This window comes from Morchella importuna (assembly GCF_003444635.1).
Source record: "Morchella importuna strain M04M26 chromosome Unknown Morimp01GS002, whole genome shotgun sequence".
NCBI classification, from domain to species: Eukaryota; Fungi; Ascomycota; class Pezizomycetes; order Pezizales; family Morchellaceae; genus Morchella; species Morchella importuna.
Genome location: NW_025763399.1, coordinates 1,127,216 through 1,154,343, shown reverse-complemented (window position 1 = coordinate 1,154,343; position 27,128 = coordinate 1,127,216). Strand labels below are relative to the sequence as shown.

Below are 27,128 nucleotides of genomic sequence, written 5' to 3'. Positions count from 1 at the left end.
TGGTAGATAATCCATCTTACAAATCTGTCGTGGGAGGCAGATCTTGTTCCGTTGAGATCTTTACGTTCACATCTTAATACACAGTGCAATTACTCCATGCTGGTCCGAATGCGTACTCGGGAACAAGATCGTTCCCGCGACGTCTTGGGGAAGTGGGAGCGTATGTAGAATTGTAGGGGGGGTCAATCATCATCACCACTATCTATCGTGGGGTGGAGAGGGGAGCGACCGTGATGATGATGATGATTAGGTTTGAGATCATTACTAAATTGTGGTCATGATTGTTTTGCATTGCGTTTTTTTTGCTTTGCTTTACTTTCTTTTCTTTTCGTTTCCATTACCTTTCTCTCTCACCTCGATCGCTGGTTCCTGGGGAAAAAGGAAACAAAAAATCGGATGATAGCGAGGAAGAAGCAGGAGGAGCTCGGAGGGAACTTTGTAAAAAAAAAAAAAAAAAAAAAAAAAAAAAGAAGGAAAGAAAAGATGGGCCTGCCTGGCCTCAACACTCTCTCTCGCTCTCCTCGCCTCGGCGGTTCGCCTGCGCGAAACAAAAAAAAGCCCACACAAACCACAAACCAAAACCAAACGGAAACACACATACGCGAGAAAGGACCATCTGTCATGTTCCATCATGAGCGACTTGCGCGATGAACCCGCTGTTGGTGGAACCCGTGTAATAATAATAATAATACCAGCAACAATAAAAAAGAAGCCCCCAGGCGCTAGCTGGCAGCTGTTAGGTTACGAGAATGTGCTGCACACAGAGTAAGTATATGTACCTCATGTGTATGTAGTTATACTCAGGAAATAAAATAGTATACACATCCCATCCCCATATCCCCCATCCCGGTGACGGTGAAGGGCCCATCCACTTATTCGCCGGCCCCCTTGCCGGAGCGAGGGAAACAATGGCCGAATAATATAATTTGGAAAAGACCCGCAATGATCCCGGACTTACGAATCGACCAGGAAGGAGGAAGGAATTAAGACCACAGTATTGCAATGCAATGTTTTAGTTAGTCCATAGCTGAGCTCAGGTGTTAGTAGGGATAACCGAAACGACGGCCTCTTTTTCTTATTATATGCAGCTTACTGAACAGGAACATGAGGTTTCTGAGTGGAGAGAGCTCCCTAGTTGAGCAAGCCCGCACGGTGATCATGATGAGTATGCTCATGATGCTGTTGTTGTCGCTGGTGGCAGGCACCCTACGAGTATGTACCTAGAGTAGAGTAGAGAATGCACAGCCGCACATGCGCTGAAATTAAATTTTGTTGACATTTGCAAGCTGCGTCGACGCCGGGTACGGGGCGCTCTGCGTACCTACATGCATATTGAAAGTCTACTATATTGCAAAGTTATTAAAAATATTTGCTTCCTATGTTCCGGCCCTTTGATATGTATGTATGGTATGCAGACCCTTGCCCATCCCTGACGGCGATGATGTTGATTATTGATTGATGATGCTGCCTAAGGTCCTCTTTCTCCTAGCCCCAGAGTGCTTTGTGAAACCGGCCCACCAGGGAATAGGGGGTTAGGGTCGGAAGTGTAGGGAAAAAAGTACCTCAAGTGTTCAAATGTGACAATATCAAATCAAATCTAGGTCCCTCATTTTTTTGTTCAGGGTTTCGGAAAGAAAGAGAGGGAAAAAAAGACGCAAATTGAGTGATCAGCATGAACGAGACCCAGATCCGAAAAATCTAGAAGATTATCGCCGGTGCACTGGACAGGAGAGCTTTGACAGTAGAGAGGGTCGAGGGGAGGGTGTGAGGTTGCGTGACTGTACATACTCTACACATGATACTGCAGAATACCACTAGCAGGAGATCCGTGTTGCTGTCTCATGAGCGTGAGCTTCCACGTTAGGGGAGAATCCCAGCATGACCCAATGGACGCCAGGAGTGTGAAGAGAGTCTTGCTGCCACCGCGCGGCAGCTAGAGTGGTTGCTGACAGAGCTTACTGGGGGAGCGTCTGGAAGATAATCCGCGACAGGGGACCCGTTATTCTCGAACCCATGAGGAATGGGGAAGGAGGGTGGTGCATGCATGCATACATAAAGCAGAGCAGAGTAGCAGCTGGGGGGGGGAATCCCATGGTCCCGAAACGACCCGATATCTTTTTATTTCGAGAAACCTCGATAGACATCACCGTCATCTCAAAATCCTACAAGCGAGCGAACACAAACAGCTTCCATCTCAACAAAACCCACCAAACCTTTGAGTTTGAGACCGTTAAGGAAGGAAGATAGGATTATTGGCTTTGAGAGTTTTGCATTTTTCTTTTCTTTTTCCTGCTATTTTCTTTTTTTTTGTAGGTTTGAGAGAGGGGTGTAACTGCAACAAAAAGCCATCCCCGACTCTTTGGTTGTCCGAGACTCGGAGACTCGGAAAGCGTAACTCTACTAGCGCCTCTTCACTCCCATAACTCATCAACTGAGCTCACGGACTCAAGTTCACACACACACACCACGGTCTGCATATACATTTCATTATTTAGGGAGGCACACGACAAACTCTCTCGCAGGGAATATAGAGCTGCACCGTTGTTATTGTTGGGCTGGTTGGATTGTAGTAGGTATTCAGCAGCGAAGACAAACCCCCCCCCCTCCTCTTCGTTCCATAATCACACACGCACCCTCTGTCGGAGTAGTACCTGTGCACCCTCCCCCCCCTTCAGCCCCTCATACCCCCCAATCCAAGGTGTGAGGCATTATTAGCGTAGAATTATATATAGTCATGGCCTCTCCCCAAATTCTGCGGTCCCTTCCTCGACAACGTTCACAATCCATTCTATCTACCATCCAGCTTCGCCAGTTATCATCAACTTGCTTCCCAACCAGATCCTCTCTACCGAGATCACAGCTTTCATACACTCCTGCGTCTTCGCTACTCCTTCACTCCAACAACTCTCAAAACAATTTCGCAAGGGCGAACACGAAATTCCTTGGTCAGGACAAATCTTTAGCAACAACATCATCAACTATGCCTATGTTCAGATCTGCAACCCCCAGCCAGAAGTGAGTTTATCTCCATCATCTTCATCATCATCTCTCCATCATCATCTTTACCAGCTTCATCAGCTCCATCATGATTGATCCCATGGTCTTGCTGCTATCGTCGCTGCTTGCTCTCAAGCTCTTTTACTGACTCCCGAGCTCATCTTGTAGCGGCTCTAACTCAAACATCCACTCTGCGGTTCACTCCGCTGTTCACTCCCGCGCCCACTCCCCCTCCGACTTTGATACATCCTACGATGATAGCCTCCGCGCTCAGCTCAAGGTCCGCGGGCTCCTTCCTCCCCACGTTGAGAGCTTCGAGCTCCAAAAGGCTAGATGTAAGTTCCAAACCGATTCTACCCGCATTTCCCCCTCATCCGCTGTGCATTCGGCGCGAAGATTCCCTTTACCTCGCTTCACTTGCTGCCTTGGTTATGGCGCTGCTTTGTTTCGACCTTTTGTCATCTTGTTTCTTCTTCGCGTATGGTTTATTTTTTTGGCTCTGCGACTATGCTGCTTGTGTCACAATCCTGGCACTCACATCCCTGTTGATCTTTTTTTTTACCGGGGGTGTGACTTTCAGCCGCAACCGGAGTGGGGGAATCAATATTTTTCTTTAAGCGATCATTTTTTTGAACATTTTTTATTTTTTTATGCGCTCTGTCAACGAATTTCATCACGGGAATTGGAATATGTGATGCTAACAATGTTCCCGTGATAATGCAGGCCTCGAGCAAATTGCGCAAAAGTCCAACACCATTGACAAGTACACCTACTTGTCTAACCTCCGCAATACCAACACAAACTTGTTCTACCGTTTGTTGATGGACAACATGAAGGTTCGTACTGTCCGCATAAAATCTTATCCGCGACCTGTTCCTCTTTCCCTAGTTTATGCCCCGCTTCATTGCGGTCTCGACTTTGCTCCCTAAGTGGGCGCCCGGGGTCTGCTCTAGTTGCATATGCTTTCGGGAAAGCCAGACCCCCGGTACGGCGCGCTTCTTGCGGAGTCTGCATGGATGAAAGGAAAGAAAATGAAAATCTGGAGAGCACGAGACCTAACTGTCGGGGATTTTAGGAAATTACTCCACTTGTCTACACCCCCGTCGTTGGGGAGGCATGCCTCAAGTGGTCACACATCTACACCCAGCCTGAAGGTATGATATCCGCCACTGTGCGAATACATTTACCCCACTCCCTGAAATTCCCAATGCTAAGCATCTTGCCCCTGCTGCGCCGTTTTACTGGGGTTGGAATTTAAGGTACCTTAAGCACATGCTGACAATTATTTTTTGCAGGGCTCTACCTTTCCTATGCGGACCGCGGAAATCTCCGTGCCGTTCTGGACAACTGGCCGGCCGAGAAGGTGGACATCACCGTTGTCACCGATGGATCCCGTATTCTCGGACTCGGTGATCTCGGTGTCAACGGGATGGGAATCCCTGTCGGGAAGCTCGCTCTCTACACCGGATGCGCCGGTATCCACCCTGAACGCACCCTTCCTATCACCCTTGATCTTGGAACCGAGAACGAGGAGAACTTGAAGGACCCTCTGTATCTTGGTGCCAAGATGCACCGTGTCACAGAGGCTGAGTCTCTGGAGTTCTTGGATGAAATGATGATTGCCCTAAACGACAAGTGGCCCGGCCTCGTTGTCCAATTCGAGGACTTCAAGAACCCGTTCCCATCTCTTGAGAGGTATAGGAATACCTACACTTGCTTCAATGACGACATCCAAGGTACCGGTGCTGTGATTTTGAGTGGTATGATCAACGCCCTCAAACTCACCGGTATCCCATTCAAGGATCAGCGTTTGGTGTTTATGGGAGCTGGTTCTGCGGCAGTTGGTGTAGCCAAGCAGATTGTGCAGTTGTTCGTCAAGAATGGCATCCCCGAAGACGAGGCACGCAGGATGTTTTGGCTTGTTGACTCGAAGGTATGTTTTCTAATTACAATTTCTTGATATGATCGAGCCAGAAGCTAATTATTCTACAGGGAATGGTTACCGACGACCGTGGCGACAAGCTGCAGGAGCACAAGGTGTACTTCTCCCGCGATGACAACGAGGGTAAACAGTACAAGACCCTGGAGGAGGTTGTTGACCTTGTCCGCCCCACTGGTCTCATGGGTCTCTGCACTATCGGTGGTGTCTTTACTGAGTCCATCTTGAGGAAGATGGCATCATTTAACGACCGCCCTATCATTTTCCCCTTGTCAAATCCCTCAAGCAAGTCCGAGTGCACCTTCGCCCAGGCCATGGAATTCACCAACAACAAGGCCATCTTTGCCTCCGGATCTCCCTTCCCCGAGGTCGAGGCTGACGGTGTCACCTACTACCCTGGCCAGGGTAACAACATGTACGTCTTCCCCGGAATCGGTCTCGGAACCGTTCTCTGCGAGTCGGTCCACGTTACCCAGGAGATGATCTACGCCTCTGCCGTTGGTCTTGCGGATTCCCTGACCGAGGAGGAGAGAGCCAAGAGCTGGCTCTACCCCAGCCTCGACAGGATCCGCGACATCTCCGTCTCCGTTGCCCGTCATGTCATCCGTGCTTCCCAGGCCGAGAACCTGGACAAGAACAAGACTCTGCAATGGCTGAGCGATGCCGACCTTGATACCTACATCCGCACCAAGATGTACAACCCCGCACACGAGCACTCCCCGGCCGGCAGCCCGACCAGGGAGATCCATGGCTTCGACACCAAGCCCCATTCCAAGTTTTAGATGCAATAGAGATGTACGAGTGCTGATGAGTTTTTGTATTTTTTTTCCCTCTCTTCATTTGAATTCTTCCATGTCTCGAGACCAGGGTCGATAGGCAACGTTTGGGATGATATTTTTTCATTTCTCTCTTTCTTCTCTGGGTTTGGGTTTCCTTCTACGTTCATCTAACATTTATTTTTTTTCTTACTCGGGGGTCCAATTTAAAAAAGGGATTAGTTTTCTTTTTTTTCCTTCCTTCTTTGGTCTTTTTTTTCCTTTTTTCTTCGCTGGGAACGGGGGTATCATCGTTTTTTTTTCCTTTCGTTGAGCGGATTAGTATTATTTATGCATTGGTACGAGGTGGACGGGCGGGGTACGTTTTGATGGCGTAGCAGAGCAGATAGAAGGGGATGGGGGAGAGGGTGGAGTGAGATCTGAAGAACAATATCCCAACATTCCGTAGGCGGTGGGGTTAGAGGAATGAAATGTTTGGATTGAGATCTTGAAATTTGTGCACTTGTGTGATTTGCGTGATCTTTTGTGAAACCTGAAGGCTCTTTACTAGGGATGGGAAAATTCGTTCAATATTTAGAACTGTTCCACCATGTTTTAAGCTTAACTACAATAATCTTGCATAAAAACGGCTCACAACTCTGTAGACAGCCCATAAGGGGAAGGGGATATAGCTTCCGGTAGAATTATTGCGGAAATGTGGCGTTGGAGAATCGCCCTGTTCTCGGCGTGATCGTTGTCCCTGTTTTCCGCAATAATTCTACCGGGGGATGTGGACAGGTCTATAACTACGGGGAAGTCAGTATAACTTTAAAACATAAACATGTGTAGGGATGCATAGTTGGTGGGGTTTATGTGTATTACTACTTACTCAGGAACGAAGCGTGGTGTGGGAATGAACTTAATTATTTCGATTATTGACCGCTCGAAACCATTCTCAACTGCGAGGGATGCTATCGAGCGATAATTGTTTCTCCTATCTATTGATATATATTTTAAAAACCCCTCCCCAATAACTATCTCGACCTTATTTCGATTCCTGACCGCTCGAAATCATTCTCAGCTGCGCGGGATGCTATCGAGCGATAATTGTTTCTCCTATCTATTGATATATATTTTAAAAACTCCTCCTCATTAAGTATCTCGACCAGTTTTTTGTTTTTTGCTAAAATAGCCAGAATGAGAGATTTCTGGTGTGTCTGTACGTAAGAAGAGTGCTGCTCTTGTAGATAGAAGATAGTGTTACGTAATATTACGTTGTCTACGTGCGACAAGTCGGATTCTGCCGTGCAGGGGAGAAAAAAGGTACACCAGTAATGCTCATTATATCCGAGAAGCCTGCTAATGGTATTGCTCGAGAGTTTCGCGTACGTGAGTTTCACCAAAGTCTCATGGCTGTTTTCAAGCGCCCAGATAAAAGGATCTTTCATATGAGAGGCTTCATTGCCCTCTCCCCAGGGTCTGAATTTGAAAAAAAGTTTTCTTTCGAATGCAAGCTCTCTAAACTGACCGATCTCCTCCCCATCGACCTCCATATAAATCAATGCAGTATGTGGACACCAATATTTAATAACATAATCGAGAAGTTTGTATCCATCCATGAGATTCTTGCTAGGCTTTTCGACATAACGCAAGTATTCATTGAAATTAATGGTAGGGGCGTCGGTACCGCTACCGCTGATCCCCTTGAAGAGGTTCCATAGAGTTGGATGGTTTCCACTAAAGTTGGCGATTTGGGGCACCCACTGAGTCGGTGGTAGCTGAAGAAGTCGTGTCTCCTCTTTTGAAAGATTGTTGTAAGTGGCCACTGCAACCTGGAATGCAGAGAAATTCAGGTAGGTCATGCAAATTCGGCCGGCTTCGATATCCGCCTCTGCTTGGGAGAAGTGAAATTCGGGGATAGTGTTCAACGAATCTGGGGCGGAGAGGAACTGTTGCACAGAATAATGCGCAAACCTTATTGTGTGTTCCTGAGAATCGTAGATAATAAGACTCCCGCATGCCCGGAGAAGCCGCATACTATCTGGAATTCTTTTTTTCTCAAGATCCTTGTCGTGCGGAAGGATCGCTACCGCTTCTTGCATCTCTTCCAACGAAAGCACCCGTTTTGCACAAGATAGCCACATAAACAGCTTTTTTGCCGCCGAAACTTGTGTCTGTCCCCGTAGCGTAATCTTTTTCATTGCTCTTATGAAAGTCTCTTTCAACCCATGTGGTAGGCATTTTAGAGCGTTTCTTACCCCCTCTTCAGAGAGTTCTTCGCAGATATCGTCAAGTTGAAACCTAACCCAGATAAACCTATAATGAGGGTAAACGAATTAGAAACGAAGATTTAATGAGTAGGGAGAAGATAGAAGGTTTTAGATGTGATTCATGCATACATTCCCTCTGCTCCATCAACAAGCGCATCGATTATCTCTTGAACCAGACAAGGATCCTTTAACCAATCTCTCTGCCCTACCAGTCTCTCCTTGACTAGTTCTTCTACAACAATTGCCAAATCCGAAGAGGTATTGGATTTACTTGCTTGGATTGATGGTGTGCCCCCGATCGCCTTCCGGATGTCGACCTCATCTCGGCTTGTTATCATGAGCTTAACAAGAGTTGAGGAGTTGTTGTGCAACTTCTTGAGCCACGGGAATAAGAGTTCTCGATCCTTCTCTTTACACTCATCTAAACCGTCAATGATGATAAAAACCTTTGGAAATTTCGAAATTACTCGCAAGAGCATGTCAAAGAGTTCATCTAAGTCTGGAATACGATCGTTATCGTAGATTTTCTCCAGTTGCAATCGTAAGTCGATATTAACTTCCAAAAGTCGAATGTTCAGTAGCTGTTTTATCAGACTCCCAACGATCTCTGATGGGTCAAGTGTTTTTTGTTCCGAATAGTCGCAGTAAAACCAGATCAAAGAGCTTCCATCTAGGAGGTGATCATCTATGATTGAATCGATAATAGTGGTACTAGAAGCCTGGTTTAGAATCAATAGTACTTTCTGGCAGAAACCAGAGGAGGTAAACGGATGCATCGAAAATAGCTCACCTCACAATCGTTTTTCCAGATCCAGCTTTTCCCTCACAAATTTTAGCAGTTGATCAGTCACCTCTTTAGAAGGTCACTTACGGATCCCATAACACCATAAACATGAGGATCTTGGATCCAATAGCCATGCCACAAACTCCGGAGAGTCTAGCATCCATCTGCCAGTACCCTCGATGCGCGCCTTCTTTATAATGCGATGCTTGTATTCTGGCTCATACAGTGATAACTTCTGTAATATATTCTGGCCCGCTTGCTCTAACATTTGCCGTTAAATGACCATGTAGCGTTCGAAACAGTATGCTCAATCATAAGAACTAGAATACTTACCCTTGTGCAAAAGGAGCTGCCGTTCTCTTCCCTTTGCGGCGGCATGCCTTTCGAGGGCCTGAGCTTCTCTTTCATTGCCTTGTCGTCTATTCTCGTTGGCTTGTTCGGCCATATGAGCGATCTGTGCTTCCACATCTACTCTCTCGGAATGCATGCGGAATCTGTCGATTCTACTCCCGAATTCCTGATCAAATGGCTTCCAGACTACTTTGAGAGCCCGTAAGCCACTCCCGGGGAAGGAAAATCGAGCTAAAGGTACAATGGTCAGGAAAAACTATACGAGAGATTTGTGGAATGTCTTACATCGTTTGCGGTTTTTGACTTTTTGAAAGACATTCTTCGCGTCTACGCAGAAATTGATTATATCAAGATATACGACTGACAGTGAATACAGTAGTTGTTCGTGATTTGGGAAGAGACGTTCATAAGCTTTAAATCGGGGAATCACATCCCCTATCCTTTCTAGCATATCGATAAGCCTTGAATAATATCTGTCAAACTCGCCTGCTATCTAATTCAGATACCACAGTATGTGTAAGTTAATCTATCTCAAGACAGAAATTAAAGTGGGCATCGATATCATACGTGCAAAAGAACCCGCAAGCCCCCCCAGATGGGTGAAAAGAACAGGGTAGAAGTGTTGGAGAGAACATCTAAAGCACCGCCATATTGGGTGATTGCAGCAATGAGCGGCTGAAGTTTTTTCGCCGCAGCTCTAGACTTGCTATTCTTTTCGTGTTTGAATTGTGCTGCGCTGGTACTGTAAAAAAGATTCTCCACCGAAGCCTCCTTATAGAGAGCTTTGTGTTCATCGCTTAATCCATCTAGATATCGCTCCTGGGCAGTAATCCAGGGATCTCTGTTGAAACTACCGGCTTTATCAGTACGTTAATCCCGCTCAGTCAGCTAGGAGGGCTTTCGAGGGGCGATGGACTTTAAACTTGGGCTAAGCTGAAAATAAGCGTGGTTCCTCGCCTGAGATTAAGGTGTTGTGAGGGGGTAGATCTCAGATCTTGTGGCTATACATGATCATCAGCGAATAAAAATTGAGCTATTCCGCCACAATTGGCCACAAACGATACGGCCTGGATCGAAAGCTTAGTTATTTCACCTATATACAGCGACCGGAATGATCTATGGGAAAACATGGGCGTCGAAATTGTATGGCGAAATATCTGTGTACGACGCCACACCATACAAATTTAACCCCCCTGTTTTTCCATTGATCATTCCTATCGCTGTACTGGCTCGTAAGGTCGGAAGTTGTTTCAACCAAATCCCCGCACAAAATTCTGGCCTTTTAATTAACGCGCGAGTAACTAAGGGCCATATCGTCAATCCTGTGCAAAAGGCCAATCCCCAGACCAGCATGCTCTCGCTACAGCTGTTTAATAGTTAGTGTTGACTTCCAAAGCTGCCAAATACCGAGTGAGTTGTACGTACACTGTCAGAAAGGCTGGTGAAATGTTAGCGGGACACATCAACATGCTGCTTATAAACTGAGGCAATCATACAGGCCTTTTCACATTATTTCTGGTAATATGTGGAGTTAGTTATGCAGGTTAAGTATTCTCACAGTAACGGTGCGAGTTATGGTTCCCCCAGTCTTAAAGGTAATATGAGAAAAACGCCAAGTCTCGAATAACTTTTCAACCACGATCGATATTAAAAATCTGGAAAGAGAAAAGCTGGATACCATGATGAAGAAGAGTTTGTCTTTCCAGATTTTTAATATCAATCGTGGTTGAAAAGTTATTCGAAACTTGGCGTTTTTCTCATGTTACCTTTAAGACTGGGGGAACCATACATACCTCGACATCAATACCTAGATCCTGGGAAGGCCACAGACGCAGCCAACTCGAATGGATGTGCGCCGACACAAGTCCAGCTGCAGATAGAGCTGATAGAAGCAGTTGGATTAACCGTCCAGTAATTATGTAAAACTTTTGATGCAGGAAACAGATCAATTCTAGACACCGAGCGGTGATGCGGAGAGGATGAGAGGGATGAGGAATGTCTGCCAGTTCGGGAATGACCAAATTTAAGGTTGAGGCTATACGTACTGTATATACGTGTGGGAAAATTAGGGTCGAGTCCATATTGTTAGATCTAAAGTCTCGCCAGGCACGATCGCGATCTACTCTACTAGTACATATGTACATATTAGTAGCTTACATAACCATTTACCTGTTTCCTCAAATTTAAAAACTATTACGCCCCGTACGAGAAATATCGAGTTTTGAATTTTTACCTCTTGGTTTAATCGAAAAGGCTCAACTCAGGCAGCGGCGGAAGCCACAAAACATGAGTTCAGCCGCATCATAGCTTATGTCAGCCAAGTATGCAGGGAAGTATTTAGCCAAGTCACTCTGCGGCTCCTGCATGTCTCGCTGGTCAAGCCTCTTGGCAACGGTGACCATCCTTGCACCCAGTGTCAATTCCGAAACCTACATACATCCTCGAAATAAAACAGCACGCACCCCTCCCTACTCCACATCCCTATACAACCTCACCGGCGTCCCATTCGCAGGACTGAGCGTAAGCCCAATATTCGTCAACACCTGCTCCCTCACTATATCCGCATCCTCCACGGCCCTAAACTCCTGCACCATCCTCACAATCGTGTAACTCGCCGTAATCAGCGCCATTTGCTCTACCAACCCATTAACCACAGCCCACAACCACTTCTTCACTCACTCAACAAGGGGGGCAAAGTAAACTCACGTCCAATACAGATTCTTGGGCCGCCGTTGAATGGAAGATATTCCCACGCTCGCGGCGTCATCTCACCCCAGCGCTCGGGGCGGAACTCGTCGGCGTCGGCACCGTAGATGTCGGTGCGGCGGTGCAGGGCGTACACGCTGTACACGACACGGGAGCCCTTTGGGACAAACATGGGGAGGTCACCAGAGGGGCCACCGCCGATGGGGAGGGTGGTGTTCTTGTTGCAGTAACGGAAGTTAATGGGGACGACTGGGTATAATCGCAGTGCTAGGCAGGTAGTATGTTAGCATGGAACAGAATGGGTGAAGTCAGGACTTGAATTACCTTCGTTGATCACCCACTTGAGATACCGGCAATCCTTCAGCTGCTGGTAGTTTGGTAGCTCTTTCCCAACTTCATACAGTACCTCCTGCCTCAGCTTCCCCCACATCTTTGGATTCTTCGACAGCAGCCAAAACACCCACGACAGTAATGTTGCCTGCATATAAGTCAGCTAACAGAGCCCAGATCCTAGCCCATAACACCAAACCCACCGTTGTGTCCCTGCCTGCAATCATGACGCTAAGAGTCTGATCCCGCAACACTTTCCGGTCCTGTGTAGCCTTCGCGAGCTCTTCCAGAAACACATACTTCCCCTCCTCCTTCTTCTCGACCCTTTGTCTCTGGATCGCGCGGTCGACAAACTCATCCACATAGTCATGGATCCGCTTGAGCGCCTTGGGTAGCCTGCGTGGGCGATATAGTAGATGGTACCCCCACACTACAAGCCGATACCCCATCGCCAATTGCGCATAATCAAAGTCGTCCTGAAAGCTCTCGCCCACGCCGTCACCGCCACGCCTGCGCAGCGAAAATACCGACTCCCCAAACAACGAGCTCGTCGACGTATCCATGGTGTAGCTCAAAAAGAGCTTATGCAGCTCGACGACCTGGCCCTCCCCCGGCGCCGTCAGAATCGATAGCAGGTCTTGGAAATGTATCTCGAGATCGTTAAGATCCGAGATTTGGTCCTTGACAAACTGCGGGCGCAATAGAGCGCGCGCATGTTCCCAGACCTTGCCATCGCTTGTAAAGATACCGTCGCCCAGCAGTGCCGAGAAGGCCTCGTGACGGACCTTTCCGAGCTCCCAGTCGGCGAAGTTGGTGGCGAGGATAGTCTTGATGATCTCTGGTTCAATGCTAACAATGGCATGGCCTATGAACAGCGGGGAAGAGTAGACGCGTGTATTGCCGAAGCGCTGGACCTGGTCGAGGAAATGGTTGATGTGGCGCTTTGACGCAGCGGCGCGCGCGAACTGGTAGACGTTGACAATGCTGAAGGGGAAGACGGTCTTTGTGAGGTGTACCTTTGGGGGGTGGCAGTTGTGTTCGCGGGCATATTTGGCATTGGCGCGATGGTTAAGTAGGTTGTGGATAAGAGGTCTGAAGTAATAGGGAAGTAGGAGGGCAAAAAGCACCCAGAGGAGAGTTGTGTATGCCATTATCGGTGCTTATCGGTTTGATAAGGCGGTGTCTTGGTTCCTGGGACTGGCAGCTTTATAAAGGGCCATAAGGCCATAATTGTTCGGGGGCCGGCCGCCGGGAGTCCATGAGGTCAGGCCAGGCAGGGATGGCCCATATTTATTTTTATTCTCTGCCTGGGATACTCTTTTATGCACTTTAATTATGCGAGTAAGTAATCGTAAGTGATCTATACGAAACAGTTCCATCGAGCATCGAGAATTTCAAGATATCAGAATCCAGTGTGAAGTAGACATATGGGGGCGGCCTTATCGAGGGCCACTCGAAGCCATAAACAACAGCACACCGATAAAGCCCCCAAGGAATCTTTTCAGATTACTCAACTCATCCCTGACCGCGTTTCACGTCTGGATCTAGTTCATAGTGAGTCACTCGGCTTGTGCAACCCGACGAAACCATGTTCCTGGGCGTGCATGCACCAGGCGTCCTCAACAAATCGGATATCCGGGAACTGTAGGGGCCATTATTGAGCATAGAGGGCTTTCAGAACCACATAACGTTGAGATTGTAGACGGATGTATCGACGTCACTAACTTCCGGGAAAGATCAGGATAGAAATCGTTGGTTAGTTGGTTTATTGATAGCCCAGGTTGGAGAAACCCACAAGAAATACGGGCTATGGCTATTCAAGATGTGTAAGTTGGGAGCTGTGATTAAGAACTATATTGGTGATTTGAATGTATGCGATGTGCTTTGTACGAAGAAAGGCACTATTTCACAGTGCTGTGGACCTGGTTGGTATGTCTGATATTCACCCGACATTGCTTCGCCGCCCTATCATTGCCCGCTCGATTCCCCCATAGGTTGACTGAGTAGATGAACATAAGAACGTAAATTACAATCGAGTAGTCCAAAAATAGATCCTGTAAAGTCCTGGTTTTGAATACTAGTAACTGCATTCTGAGCTTGGCGCACAGCCTCTCACTCGCGTTATTCCGGGATGATAATGAGAGCCCCAGGATCCAAAGCATCGAGATGGCCGGTTTTTATGGAGTCGGAGATACCTAGGAGACCATGTTATTGGTTAAGAGGCATGTCCCGCAGGAAGAGCAAATTTTCTTCATAGAGGGATTCACCGCCCACCGGTCAGAGTTTATTAATAGAGTCCTTTGGGCACGATGATTTCTCGGAAGGTACACGCCGTTTTTGTGGTAAGGGTCTCTCTGTAGTGTGGGAAGTACTATGGATGGAAGTGTTTTGCTTCGTTTTGGTGGCTCGGATTTGATGAGTTGCTGGTGTAGGGTAGGTGCGGCAATCCCTATCTATAGGCACAACCAGGTCAGAACATGGTATGCGCATGGCTCTAATACAAACCTCCTTTCTGTACTGTGCTTAATCCAAACCTGGGCTGGAGCGCATTGAGCCGCCATGAGTCAAACATCATTCTTGTGATAGTTGGGGTAAGCGTGTTGTTGGTAAAGGTAGGGAAGTGAGTGATATTTCATGAACGGCTGTTACCATGGTACCGGGAAGAAAATACTCGGAGGCGTTGTCTCGAGCTGCTGAATGAATGAATTGGATTATGATAATGGAGAGTTTGTTCTACGGTTTGTCTTTTTCGACAGTGTACTCGAGCCATGTGTGCACCACAGCGTGACGAAATTGACTGAGTATAAAGTAAGTCTTGTACTACTAACCCTTGGAACGTCATTTTTGCCCTCAAGAGACTTCTAGACCAGCATATTAGGCATGGGTTCCACATATACGTCCCCTCTACTAGATCCCAGTGTGATTTTCTAGATTAGTGGAGAATTCATTCGGGACTCTATTACAGTTGCGTTGTCTGTTCTATAGCAGTAGTTTGAACGAGGGGAGGTTCTTTGGTCAATCAGTCTCGACCTGCTCGGAACACTGCTATTTCGTGATTTACTCGACTCAGGTACGTGTAGAATTCCTGTTTCGAAGGCAGCTAACGGTGATAAGGATCAGCACTGCGCGGCCTGAATACACCATCGACCGACCACACCACTCACCGTAGCCTAGGAGAAACATATTCTTTGCCTATTATATCGAAAACCATCTCACAGCGAACGGAGGATATTTTCATCGAGTGCCCCAGAATTAATCCACAACTCTATCCCTCAAGCCTTGGCCCACCCCCGCCACATATGCTCTACTTCAACACTTCCTGATCCATACCCGGCATGAAACCGGTATCGCGAATGCGGTGTGAACGAATGAATTAATACCACGCAAACAGCTCATAGTTTTGGCTGCAAGTATTCTGGTTATTTAAACTCAAGTATGGCACCCTACGCAATACTTGTACACTTACAACTCCGAAGCCTTCGATTAAACCCACTAAACTCCATGACGTTCGCCGTTTCCTGCCATAACAGTAACTGTAGGATTGAAATAGCGGATAGCCACTGAGGTATCCATTGCTACAAATACTCAACCAACGTGATGCTTTCGCTTAATATTAGGAGCACCTTATGATGTCAAATTCCAGGATGGTACCAGTTCAGCTAGCGACTATCACAATATCCAACCCTACAAGTCAAGATTCCGCACATGTATGACAAGGTGTGATAATCCGAGTTCAGTCATTTCTTTGCAGGCGCCTAACCCTAACCCTACCACTCCAGTGAATTTTCAAGATATGTGCCAGAATTCATTGATGCTATCGTGTTCGGTCATAGAATGATGAAAATGGGGCATCCCGTCCGCTCTGCCATACCCAAACATCATATCGCCTAGTTAGTACTGCAGTGGGTGACCATGTGGGAATCCTGGGTACCGAACTCTTTTGTCGATGTTTTCTTTTTGAAGAGTGGTGGTAGTTGTTGGGGGAGCCCTCACTTACAAAGAGTGGTAGTTTTTTTGAGGGTGGAGGAAATTGTTGAGTTTTTTTTTTCGTATTCGAGAGGTGGTGATGAGTGATGCTGGTGGGGGCGGTGGTGGGGGTTGGTGGAGAAAGCGCACAAGAAAAAAAAAAAAGGATTCACAAGATCAACATCGAGGAACTGCTACCTCGGCCGCATGTGATCGGGGGGTTTCCTATGATATTCAGAAAAGAAAAAAATCGTTGGGAGCACGAGTTCTGCAGGGGGCGAAACAGAACCCTGAATCCCCACACCACCGTCATCCACCATCACTCGACCAATTAAGGCGAGTGCTGCTAGGTCGAACCGCCAAGACTTTGCTAATACTCTTGGATCAGATCAGATCAGATTGGATTGGATTGGACTAAGTTTTTTTTAGGTCGGCGGTGGTGATAGGGGACGGTGAGGTATTTGGTGGTGGTGGTGGTGGTGGTGGTGGTGGTGGTGGTGGTGATAGTACGGGTGGGTAGTCGGTGACTGCCTGGTAAGTAAGTGACGATGACGCCTGAGGTGTTTGAGCTCAGTCATATGTCAATATTCATAAGGTAGCTGTTTACAAGTAGCATCGATTCTCAAATCACCGCCTTTGACAGATGACAGCTGACAGCCGACGGAGGGCCTCCCGCACGCGCCAGACCTCCGGAGACCCGATTCGATTCAGCCAAATTAAACGCTGGGACTCGGCCTGTTGACTAGCCTCATACACTGTCACTCGAAAACTGCGCCCCGAGGTCCCGACACTCCAAAAAACCACCCCGTCCACGCCCAGCCCAGCATACCCCAAGGGAATATTCCATTCTCCGTAGCTATACGTTAGTACAACGCGCGCCCCTTCCCGACACATCCAGAGCCGTCCTGTATCTTTTAAATCCAAATCCACCATAGTTCTACCTCACCTCTACCTCCATCTAGGCGTTCCGCATGGAGAAGGCTAATTACATCAATCAATTATCCCTGGGTCTAGCGAGCTATGTTTTTTCACGTTGACACTGGTCATATCTGTATCTGTACTTATACTAGTACTGGGATCTTAATAACATATCGTCGGGCCTCAGAAGGATCGACATGTAGTACGTAGGGAGAGCTAGAGGCCTGCCGCAGAAGCAGAAAAAGATAAATAGAGATATCATTACGATAGTGTGGCAGTTGCTGGGGAGTCGCAAGGTGCCAATGATAGGATCCCATGTCGCGGACGCATTTTGTACACCCCCCCCCCCCCGGGGGACCACCTACAAATAAAAATCCGCATCACACCCGCACCAAGACTATTCCTTCCACCTCAACCCAACCACCACCCATCCCACCTCCCCACCTCGCCCAAAACTCCACCACACCAAACCCCCCCGCCCCCCCAAAAAATGCCAAAAAAGAGTTCGGTACCCAGGATTCCCACATGGTCACCCACTGCAGTACTAACTAGGCGATATGATGTTTGGGTATGGCAGAGCGGACGGGATGCCCCATTTTCATCATTCTATGACCGAACACGATAGCGTCAATGAATTCTGGTTGATATCTTGACAATTCACCGGAGTAGTAGGGTTAGGGTTGTGTTGGGATGGGGGCTTTGGGAAGGACGGGGGTGGGCTGTGAACACACGGAACTTATTTCATTACTTGTAGAGTATTGTATAAAAAAAGGGGGAAGGGGGGATGCGGAGTCTTGTGTTTGGGGTTAAAGATGTGGTGATACTACTGTAGGATTGAACGGTTTTTGCTATATACATAGTAGATATAGATTTCATCGCCAGTGGGTCTGACCGAGTACTGCTATATATGTATCATCTGGAGTGAATTTAATACACGCGCAGCTAGCTAGATCCCGAGCGCCATACCATATTAATTACACCTTCACGCCCCGGCCCCGCCCACTGGACCAGTACAGTCCTCGCGCGGAATTAAACAGCTATATAAATAGCAAGTAGCTATAGCGCTTCTACGTACGCCTCAGCTGAACCACCGGACCAATTAATCAAGTACTAACGCCCCGTCACGAGTTGGTCTTACTATGTAGCTGGTAGGATGTGTAAAGCTCTACTCTACTTACTCCTATTTCCCCGATCTCCCCTTGCCAGCCGGCCACCCTCGATTACCGACGCGGAGGGAGGGAGAGGTGGTGGGCCGCGGGGGAGGGGGGGGCCCGGTAGGATAGTGCAATTACAACAAACAGAGCACTGGATATAGGTTTTGAAGAAGCGGCGCCGGCGGTGGTGGTGGCGGTGGTGGTGGTCGTGTGAAAGATGAACTAGAATTTCCAAATGGCTCATCCATACCCAAAATCTCACGGGTTTGGGTACGCGGAGGTAAGTAGTGAGGGAAATGGATGCCACAATTTATTCCGATTACGAGTAGCTACTACTAACTTATAACATGAAAACAAAGAGACAGACAAAAGACCCCCGATAGGATGGGACTGATAATACGGGATGAGGGATGCGAGATGAGAAAGAGACATAAGAAGGAAACATGATCTACTAAGCTACGCTACTAACCCAACCTAACCTAACCCAAGCTAAGCTACATGACATGTTGTATGTTGTATGTTGTATGCTGTATGTGGATGCATGATATGATGCATGATATACTAATCTAGGAGACCATAACCAAGTAAACAAACAGCGAAGAAAAACAAAGGAGAGCAGTAAGGAAGGAAGGAACAGAGCTATAAAGCGACAGCTGGTATCTAACAAATTTAAAAAAGCACACATAAGCCACCCCCAAGCAAACACAAACACAAAAAACGCCCGCCGAAAACACACCCCCTCATCCTCACCCCCGCTTCTCTCCCGCCCCCTGATACCCACCCAGCCCTACCCCCTAATCCTCCATCGCTACCTCCGCCATCCCCCTCTCCAACCCCACCACCCCCACCACCCCCGCCACATCCCCATCACTCCGTCTCCTCACCACAGCCCCAGTATGACTCCTACTATACCTTCCCTCCACCTTCTTCGCCACCCTAAACGCACTCACCTTCCCCATCCCCGCCATCCCTCCTGCTCCTCCTCCCATGCCAACCATCCCAGGGCCCTTATAAACCGGGTCCCTCCGGCGCTCCCGCGACGTGGCAGCAAGACTGGGCTTAATCGACAGCGACAGCGACGCGGCGAGCTGGTCGGCCAGCAGCGACGGCGACCGGTCCATCTCGTCGATCCAGCGCTGCGCGGCCTCGATGCTGTCGAAGCGCCGGCGGAGAAAGTCGCCGGTTACGTCGAGGAAGGTGCTGTGGATGTTGATGGGGTGGCGGTACATGTATTGCAGTGAGGGGGGAGGGGCTCGGTGCTGTTGTGGGGGGGGTTTGTTAGTTTTTGTGGTTTTGTGTGTAGGGGGTGGGGGGGAGAGAGAAGATAAGGAGAGCTAGAGCTAGAGATGAGGATGGGAAAGGGGAAGATTCCATAGAGAACAGAACAGAACAGAACAGAACAGAACAGAAAACAGAAAACAACAGAGAGCCAAACACACCTCAACATATGCACCCCCTTCTGCGGCCCCGACGAGATTGCATATATCGCCGGACAGTTCCCCGTCTTGCTCAGTCGCACCCTAAAGTTGTTTTCGTACGGTCGCGGGGCCATCTGTACCACTCTGTACCACTGTATCTGTCTATGCGTGCTAGTCTAGTGTCTATCTGTTCCGTAGAGCTGTCTGTGATGGTGATGGTGGAGTTCTCCTTGTTTTATGGTGGCGAGAAGAGAAGAGAAGAGAGCGGGAGAGAGAGAGCAGGAGAGCAGGACAGAACAGAACAGAAAACAAGCAAGAAGAGAGAGGGGTCTGGCCAGAATCGATATCTCTCGTGACGTGGTGTGTGCGTGTGCGAGGGTGCAACAACCGGCCGGCCCTGCATGCCGGTTGCGGGGTAAGGGATGCGACGAGCTCTTCTTCTTCGCCCGTCGCCGTTGCTTGGGTGTGTGTGTGCATGTGTGAGCATGTGTGAGCATGTGTGAGGAGTGGGGTTGTTGGGTGGGCTGGCTGGCTGTTGCAACGGATTAATGGTCGGACCGGTTGTGAATGCAAGGCGGGGGGGTGCAAGGGAAGAGAGAGAGAGAGATAAGAGAGGTAATGATAGGAACACCGGTAATGATCACTGCTGCATGCTTTTACTGGCTGTCTACTGGCTGGATGGGTGGGTGGAGGCGCTCGCTAGTGACTTTTAGTAACGTAATGGGAATAGCACATACCCCCTGGTGCTACATACATATCTACTATTGCACCCCCGTTTGGGACTGTTACTATTGCTGTTACTATTACACATAACAAAAGCAAAAACATAAACCCGGGCACAGACATCAAAAGGCACTCGCTTTCACACCAAGAGGCCTTAAAAACCCACACTCCACTCGCTCTTGCGCTTTAGCACTCTACTATGTTATTGTAAGAGGTTATTTCCCAACCGCCAATTTCAAGAATTTACAAACTGTGGGGCTCCAAAATGGCAACCAGTACTGTCAATTCTGAACCCCAGTGGGGCGTCGCGTCATGCTGTGTGATATACCAGGAGGACCACAAGTACCCAGTTTTTGGAACTACTATATATAGTACTGCGGCTAGTACCAATGGGTTACGGTATGAATTTTCGGTCCCAACAGCTTATTTCACTGCGGGTAGCGTGATGGACTGTTTATTTTTCGGGGGTAGTTTTGTATACCGTTAACTGGATCGAGATTTCTTGCACCGAGGGGAACTGTCAATTTTTACCTCCTGCAACTGTCAAGTTTGAAGTGACATCAATTGTCGAAGTTGACGGTTGGCAAATACTCTCTTATATGAGCGAAGACAGCGCAACACGTGTACCTACACCCCACATTAACCACCCCCGACTATCGGCGCACCACCCGTTAGCACCGTCCCCATCCCCATCTCCAGGCCCGCCCCCAGGCCCATCCCGCCCACCCACGTACGTAGTATCACCCGACAGCGCGCCGCCTCTGCATCACACACCTCACTAACCGGGACCTGGCCTACCCCCCCCCCCACCACTTCCACTCCTCCAACACCAAACAACCACAACCACGCCCACAAGCGTCATACTCACCACCGCCAACCCCCGCCAACCAAAGCGGCGAACACCGCAGGCCCACCTCGCCACTCTCAAATAACTAGTGCCCGTCGTACCCTCCTTCCTCTCAACCGCAATGCCGCAAATAGATACAGCCTGGTCGCCGTCGGATATTGCGGTGGAGGTGCGGGGCGCGGGGCGCGCCCGGGGGGGGGGGGGTGGCGAGGGTGAGGGTGAGGGTGGGGAGATGGAGCCGGCGGGGGCTTTGCCGGGTGTTTTCATTTACGGGATTTGTGGCTATTGGAAGAGTATCGGCGGTGGGGGCTGTTGGGGGGGGGGGGGGGTTGTTATCGGTGCGGATGCTGGGGGCGTTGGTGTCGTGGTGTGCGGTGTTGGATTCTGTGACGGAGAGGGTTGCATCTGGGGAAGTGGCCGGGGGGTAGTGTGGGAGAGCGGCAGCACAGAGAGCTAGGAGGAGGACGAGTGCTTGCATTTTGTTGGGGTGTTAGTACTAGAGGCAGATCGCATGGGTGAGAGGACTTGAAGCGAAAGGAAGGGTGATGGTGAAGAGGGTGGAGGAGTGAGAAGTAAGAAGTATAAGCACCAGAGAGGATGCAGGTATTTCTTGATACATCCCACCCCCAACCCCTTTTTCGATATCTGCCCTCTTTCAGGTATAGTGTCTAGGCGTAGGTCGTTGGTGCTTCTCCTCATCAGTGTGGGATCCGTCATACTCCAGGCGTTGCTTATTTGAATTCTCTCACCGTCTTCACCATACAGAAGACTCGGGCTCGAATCCTTCACGGCGAAAGAAAAGCAAGTAGTAGGGACAACTGTTGCAACCTGCCAAGTTATCCGGCCGATCATTAACGACTTGAAAGGGGTGTAGTTCCATGATCATAATCGATCCTAAATTTCGAGATTCCCGGTTTGCCTGTAAAATGCGAAACATTTCGAGTATTTGTTCCGGGCCATTCGCGGATATGACAGATTCGTGAATGGACTTGACAAATTCGCGAACAGACTTGAGGTATTTGTGAATGGACTCCTAGGCTCATACATCTGTGACAGGACCAGTCTATTCACGAACAGCCTGGGGAAACTGTTGTTTTAATATCAACACCTGATAACTAATAATGATTTATATTAACCCCGATGACTACTACAATCACCAGAGACCTTAAAAAAAAGACTAGCGACCCTAAATATCGAGTCTGGAATAATAATTAGCACCTTCAAGATCCTTAGCGAGCTTCAGTGACATCCTGTGGCCTCTATCAGCCTCAGGCACCTTTGCAAGCTCTTATTTGGGCCCTATGACCTCTAGTAAAGCCATATGGCCTCTGATAGAGCCCAGGCAATTCGGGTGTTGGTTCCAAGAGTCAATTTCACTACCTTTTGCCCAGTGCATTCGCCAACGGACCGGTCCGGTCCTGGGTGTACGGAGAAAGCAGTCCATTCACGAATTCGAGGTATCCGCCAGTGGCCCGGAACATATTGACTCAATTCGTGCAGCTAAACCTTATGTAATTTATATTGACCCTAGACGAAGTAAGGGGACCGCAATACTAACACATGTACCGAAAGAACACTCTTGGACCCCCGGGCACAGGTCGGATAGACAGTCTAAGGAGTCGAGTTCTAGGTATGCCCATTTCTTGACGATCAGTAGATGTGGTTATAGTTCGTGTGGATCACCGAGACGTTGTTACTACCGCTGATTCTTCGACCCAAGACATAACGTGGATCTGCTGATCTCTTTATCGTAAGGTAGATATAATAAACCACTGTTTCCATTAGAATTAATAGAGTACTCGAATAGACTACATTGATCAAGCAGTTTGGATAGCTCATAAATAATCGCTCACTTAGGGAAGTTATCGTACTGATACTGAGTTTCCTTTGGTGTACAAAACCTTTCTCTCATCCGATGCCGCATAATGGAATATTTTTGGTAATGAGGAGCGGGATCAAGGAGTGCATGTAGCTCTTGCTGATGGATCAACAAGATTTCCTAAGGTTTGACGTCGGATGTGCCTGAATATCTGGGTTTATCTAGATCTGTATATATCTAGTAGTCCCGGATTAGCGAGAAACAATATTTCCTTTTCTTCATTGTTGGTTGAGACCTTTGGTAGGCGGCGTTTGATTCACCGCCACGCACCCTTGCTTAACGTCCCTGCAGCAGCGCTTGGTCCGAGCGAGATCCGAGATAGACAGCAGATCAGCAATATTTCCTTTTTGCAATTCAAGATCATGAATCGAAAGAGGCGATTCATGTCTTTGTGCTGTAGCCCCGAAAACCGGGAATTTCGGCTGCCAAGAATCAATTAGTACTTAGCAAGCTCAATCGTTATGATGTTGCACACACTCTTGGCTTCTAGCCGAAACACATATAGCCATGGTATACATACTTTTCACTTAAGCCTCTTTTATCCCCAGAGGATCTTAATTCCTCGTATGGTTATGTAGACATAACTTGGGTGTCGGGTTTCGCACTGCCTATCGGTGGCCACGCTTTCTGCTCTGCGGTGTGTTTCGTCATTTCTGACTTCATCGAGACAGATCTGTTGATGCTTGATCCTAGTGGTGAGCTTGGGAGGAACTAGCACGGAGGTGTTGCTCCACGCAGTTCTCATGTTTTTGTAAATTGGTGTCCCTCGAGTTATCAGTCGTAGAAATTTAGTTGCTGAAAAGTTAGAACCGCTCTGGTTTTGCGTTCTGACTTTAACTGCGATAAACATTATAAGTTGTCTGCGCATGCTTCTTAGTGTTCAACTAGCGCCAAGACCCCTAGGTCGAGTGACTGTCCATGAATACATGTACTTCTAACGTGTATGGCAACCTCACCCCTTGCTTCGCTCAACCACTCTTCATCCCTTCCCCCCTTCTAGCGACCCTTACACATTCGGAGATATGATTCAACGTGACAATACATCCAAGCAAATAGAGCTGAGGAGATGTGGGATATGGGAAGAGCATATATACAGGATCATGAAGTTTGGTTTATTATTACTCTGATCTTGCTAACTAACTACTATGATAACCGCTCTTTGCTCCAATTGCAATACACATTAATTACTGTTATAACCAAATTATCCTCCTTTACTGCTATCTCACGAGATGAAAAGACCCTATTATACGAGCGGGACAAACGACGATAGAAAAATCCCCTAGAGGAGGGAAGCAAGGGCGATACACCCGACATTGACAACACCATTCTAGAAAGGTGTTAGTATTGATTATGTGAAAAAAAATACAAAGGAATAATTACCTGAGTGTTATCTCCCTGGCAACAGGCAGCTTTGGCATCGCACGCCTTGTTGACTGGTACTTGCACTGTACGAAAATCCAATTAGTATGCGACTTCAAGCATTCGATTCTCCCTATGGGTATCTTACCAGCCAAGGCGGCCACGTTAATGGGCGAGCACTGGACGCCCAAGTCACCACTGCCAAAGACGCTTCCGAGGAGACCAGCACTGGTGGTGTCTCCCTTCTTCTCGACCTTGTTGCAGCAATTGAGCTGAGCATTACCGCAGGTCGTGGTAGCCTGCTGGATAGTGAGGTCACCGTTGACCTTACCGGAGTTAGAAGCGGCGTTGCCTGCGTTTTGACCGTTGTTGCCGACTATCTGGTCCCCGCTGCCATCGTTGCCAGAGATTTGGTTGTTATCGTTGTTATCATTGTTGTCTTGGCGGATGTGGAGGGGGGAGGCGAGGGTGAGAGCGACAGTAGCGAGGAGGGCGAAGAGTCTGAACTGCATTTTGAATGAAGACTTGGAGGTTTTGAGGTTTTGGGGTTTGAAAGGTTTGAAGGTTTCGAAGAATGTGAATGCAGATGGATGTGGAGATGTGGAGATGTGAAGATGTGAGGATGTGATGATGAGATGAGAAGGGAAGTACAATATGAGAATATAGAAGACTTATATACTAAGTTTAGGTCTATAGGTCGATATATTGTTTTTGTTATTGTATGGTTGAATGTTTGTTTGCAGACGACTAAAGGAGATTATGCAGCGCGAATCATGCCAGAGTCGGTGTTGCGGGGGTTGACATACCTACCTGCATACCACAATTTTAGGTTGGGGACGGAGTACTAATCTCGTCGTCAAATTTGTAGGTATGCCGCTGCAACGGTCGTCTGCATTCATTTGACGAGTTGACTTTCTGGTCTCGCTATAGGTAAGTACGAACACGTTCGCCGGTATTACTTGATTTGGTTCCGTCACAAGTAGTTTAATCTGAACCACGATTGCAATACAGGATTCTTAGCAGCTTTTTGCATGCATTAGGAAGAGAGCCGGGCGAATGCTCAGTGGGGCACAGGACTTGTTTCCCGAAGAAGATTTCTTCGCTTCGTTACTCTATCATTACCTCATATGATAAGCTATCTCTGGAGATACTTTTATCACGAGTTCGGAGCTATTTGAGCGCCGTAGTCATATGGAGGAAAGGCTCCTGGTCACGAATCACGATACATCTTGAACTGAACAGATCGATACTTCGTTCGTCCCAGATAGGAAATGGATATGCGTATGTGTACGGAGTTGGACCATTGCGGAAAAAGGAAACCTTTCTCTCGACCCACGGGAACGGTTACGCTGTTTGAGAATTATGAAATCGGAATATCAGCAGCGAAGACATGTGGGCCTCACGTAAGAGCGTGTGCCTGTACCCAGTGGATAGTTCTTCAAAACAGAATATTTGGCGGGGTAGTAAGCGATCTACTTTCGCTTTTGGTACGATCACCGCATTCCTTTCATGAACACCACGTGCGGTCATAGATTATCACTCGGCCACATTCCTCGCCATTATACCCGCACAATTATTTCTCGAGTTTAGAGATTGTCTATATTGCTACCGATCAAGAGAATCTACAGGATCTGCTATAACAAAATCTAACGTTTACAATAAAAAGGCCTTTGCAGTTGTCTCGCCCAATACAAAAGGAAAAAACACAAGAAAAGTTGGGATAATTGAGACAATCTGTTTGGCGCACGAACACCTTGCACACCATGACGGACTTGATGGTTCACATCTAGATAAGCGATGTAAGAGCAACACACCCGACGTTTGCGACACCGTTCTGTTGAATCTGTTAGTAAATGCATAACGAGAGGAATGAAAAGGTAATCTTACTTGGTTGTTGTCTCCCTGGCAACAAGCAGCCTTTGCGTCGCAAGCCTTGTTGATTGGGACCTGGACTGGTGGGTAGTAAATTACGTTAGCCTTTGGTTCTTCTGTATCTGATGCTGAAAACAGAGTGATACATACCACCGATAACGGCTGGAAGATTGATGGGAGTGCACTGGACACCCAAATCGCCACTGCCGAAGACACTTCCAAGGAGACCTGCATTGGTGGTGTCTCCCTTCTTCTCGACCTTGTTACAGCAGTTGAGCTGGGCGTTACCGCAGGTCTGGACACCCTGCTCGACAGTATAGTCACCCTTTACAGCGCCCTTGTTGGCCGCCGCGTTCCCAGAGTTCTGTCCCTTGTTGCCAACGTCTTGGTCACCGGAACCATCGTTGCCGGAAGCGGTGGTCTGGCGGACTGCAAGAGGAGAGGCAGAGACGGCGGTAAGCGTAAGCGCAAGGAAAGCGAAGAGGTTTGAGACAAGCATGGTGGATAAATGCGATGGTAAAAATGGAGAAATATTAAAATAATTTGAATGCTAAATGAGTGTGGTGGTAGCGATGATAGGATGGCGAGGAAAAAAAGTAGAGAGAGGAGAAGACTATTGTTGAGTTTATAAAGGTTTTATTGATTAGGGCGAGAGCGCTATAGGTATGAGGGTTCGGGTGGTCGTGTACTCCTTGGTACAATACCTGCTCATCTTAAAATTTGGAACGCGCATCTTGGATCCGCCTTACCTCGATTTTCATTAATGATATAACCCTTTTACGAGATCTGCAACTTTCCTTCCAGATTTCTCCTAAAATGTCGAATCTTCCTCCGGAACGTTATACCGCCCTTGCATGCTA

General features: G+C 47.9%; 6 protein-coding genes across 6 annotated transcripts; 1 reads left to right on the top strand and 5 right to left on the bottom strand.

Annotated features, from left to right (window-relative positions):
- Positions 1-2,980: 2,980 nt before the first annotated feature.
- On the top strand, positions 2,981-5,718 carry LAJ45_01196 (uncharacterized protein; the record flags this gene model as incomplete). Its single annotated transcript, XM_046110793.1, has 6 exons — positions 2,981-3,015; positions 3,166-3,332; positions 3,721-3,833; positions 4,073-4,151; positions 4,293-4,930; positions 4,990-5,718. 6 exons carry the CDS (start codon positions 2,981-2,983, stop codon positions 5,716-5,718), a joined length of 1,761 nt encoding a protein of 586 aa, XP_045975971.1.
- A 751-nt stretch (positions 5,719-6,469) lies between these two features.
- On the bottom strand, positions 6,470-10,777 carry LAJ45_01195 (uncharacterized protein; the record flags this gene model as incomplete). Its single annotated transcript, XM_046110792.1, has 14 exons — positions 6,470-6,497; positions 6,581-6,662; positions 7,019-8,007; positions 8,091-8,672; positions 8,752-8,776; positions 8,833-9,006; positions 9,079-9,327; positions 9,382-9,589; positions 9,664-9,946; positions 10,013-10,053; positions 10,444-10,462; positions 10,522-10,534; positions 10,593-10,596; positions 10,775-10,777. 14 exons carry the CDS (start codon positions 10,775-10,777, stop codon positions 6,470-6,472), a joined length of 2,700 nt encoding a protein of 899 aa, XP_045975970.1.
- A 787-nt stretch (positions 10,778-11,564) lies between these two features.
- On the bottom strand, positions 11,565-13,283 carry LAJ45_01194 (uncharacterized protein; the record flags this gene model as incomplete). Its single annotated transcript, XM_046110791.1, has 4 exons — positions 11,565-11,731; positions 11,803-12,069; positions 12,127-12,280; positions 12,336-13,283. The coding sequence occupies 4 exons, from the start codon at positions 13,281-13,283 to the stop codon at positions 11,565-11,567; spliced, it is 1,536 nt and encodes a 511-aa protein (XP_045975969.1).
- A 5,681-nt stretch (positions 13,284-18,964) lies between these two features.
- LAJ45_01193 (uncharacterized protein) lies at positions 18,965-19,991 on the bottom strand (the record flags this gene model as incomplete). The annotated part of the gene is made up of 3 exons (XM_046110790.1): positions 18,965-19,429; positions 19,610-19,690; positions 19,977-19,991. The coding sequence occupies 3 exons, from the start codon at positions 19,989-19,991 to the stop codon at positions 18,965-18,967; spliced, it is 561 nt and encodes a 186-aa protein (XP_045975968.1).
- A 4,325-nt stretch (positions 19,992-24,316) lies between these two features.
- Positions 24,317-24,908, bottom strand: LAJ45_01192 (uncharacterized protein; the record flags this gene model as incomplete). Its single annotated transcript, XM_046110789.1, has 3 exons — positions 24,317-24,364; positions 24,418-24,482; positions 24,545-24,908. 3 exons carry the CDS (start codon positions 24,906-24,908, stop codon positions 24,317-24,319), a joined length of 477 nt encoding a protein of 158 aa, XP_045975967.1.
- A 1,274-nt stretch (positions 24,909-26,182) lies between these two features.
- On the bottom strand, positions 26,183-26,767 carry LAJ45_01191 (uncharacterized protein; the record flags this gene model as incomplete). Its single annotated transcript, XM_046110788.1, has 3 exons — positions 26,183-26,230; positions 26,284-26,348; positions 26,419-26,767. 3 exons carry the CDS (start codon positions 26,765-26,767, stop codon positions 26,183-26,185), a joined length of 462 nt encoding a protein of 153 aa, XP_045975966.1.
- Positions 26,768-27,128: the final 361 nt, after the last annotated feature.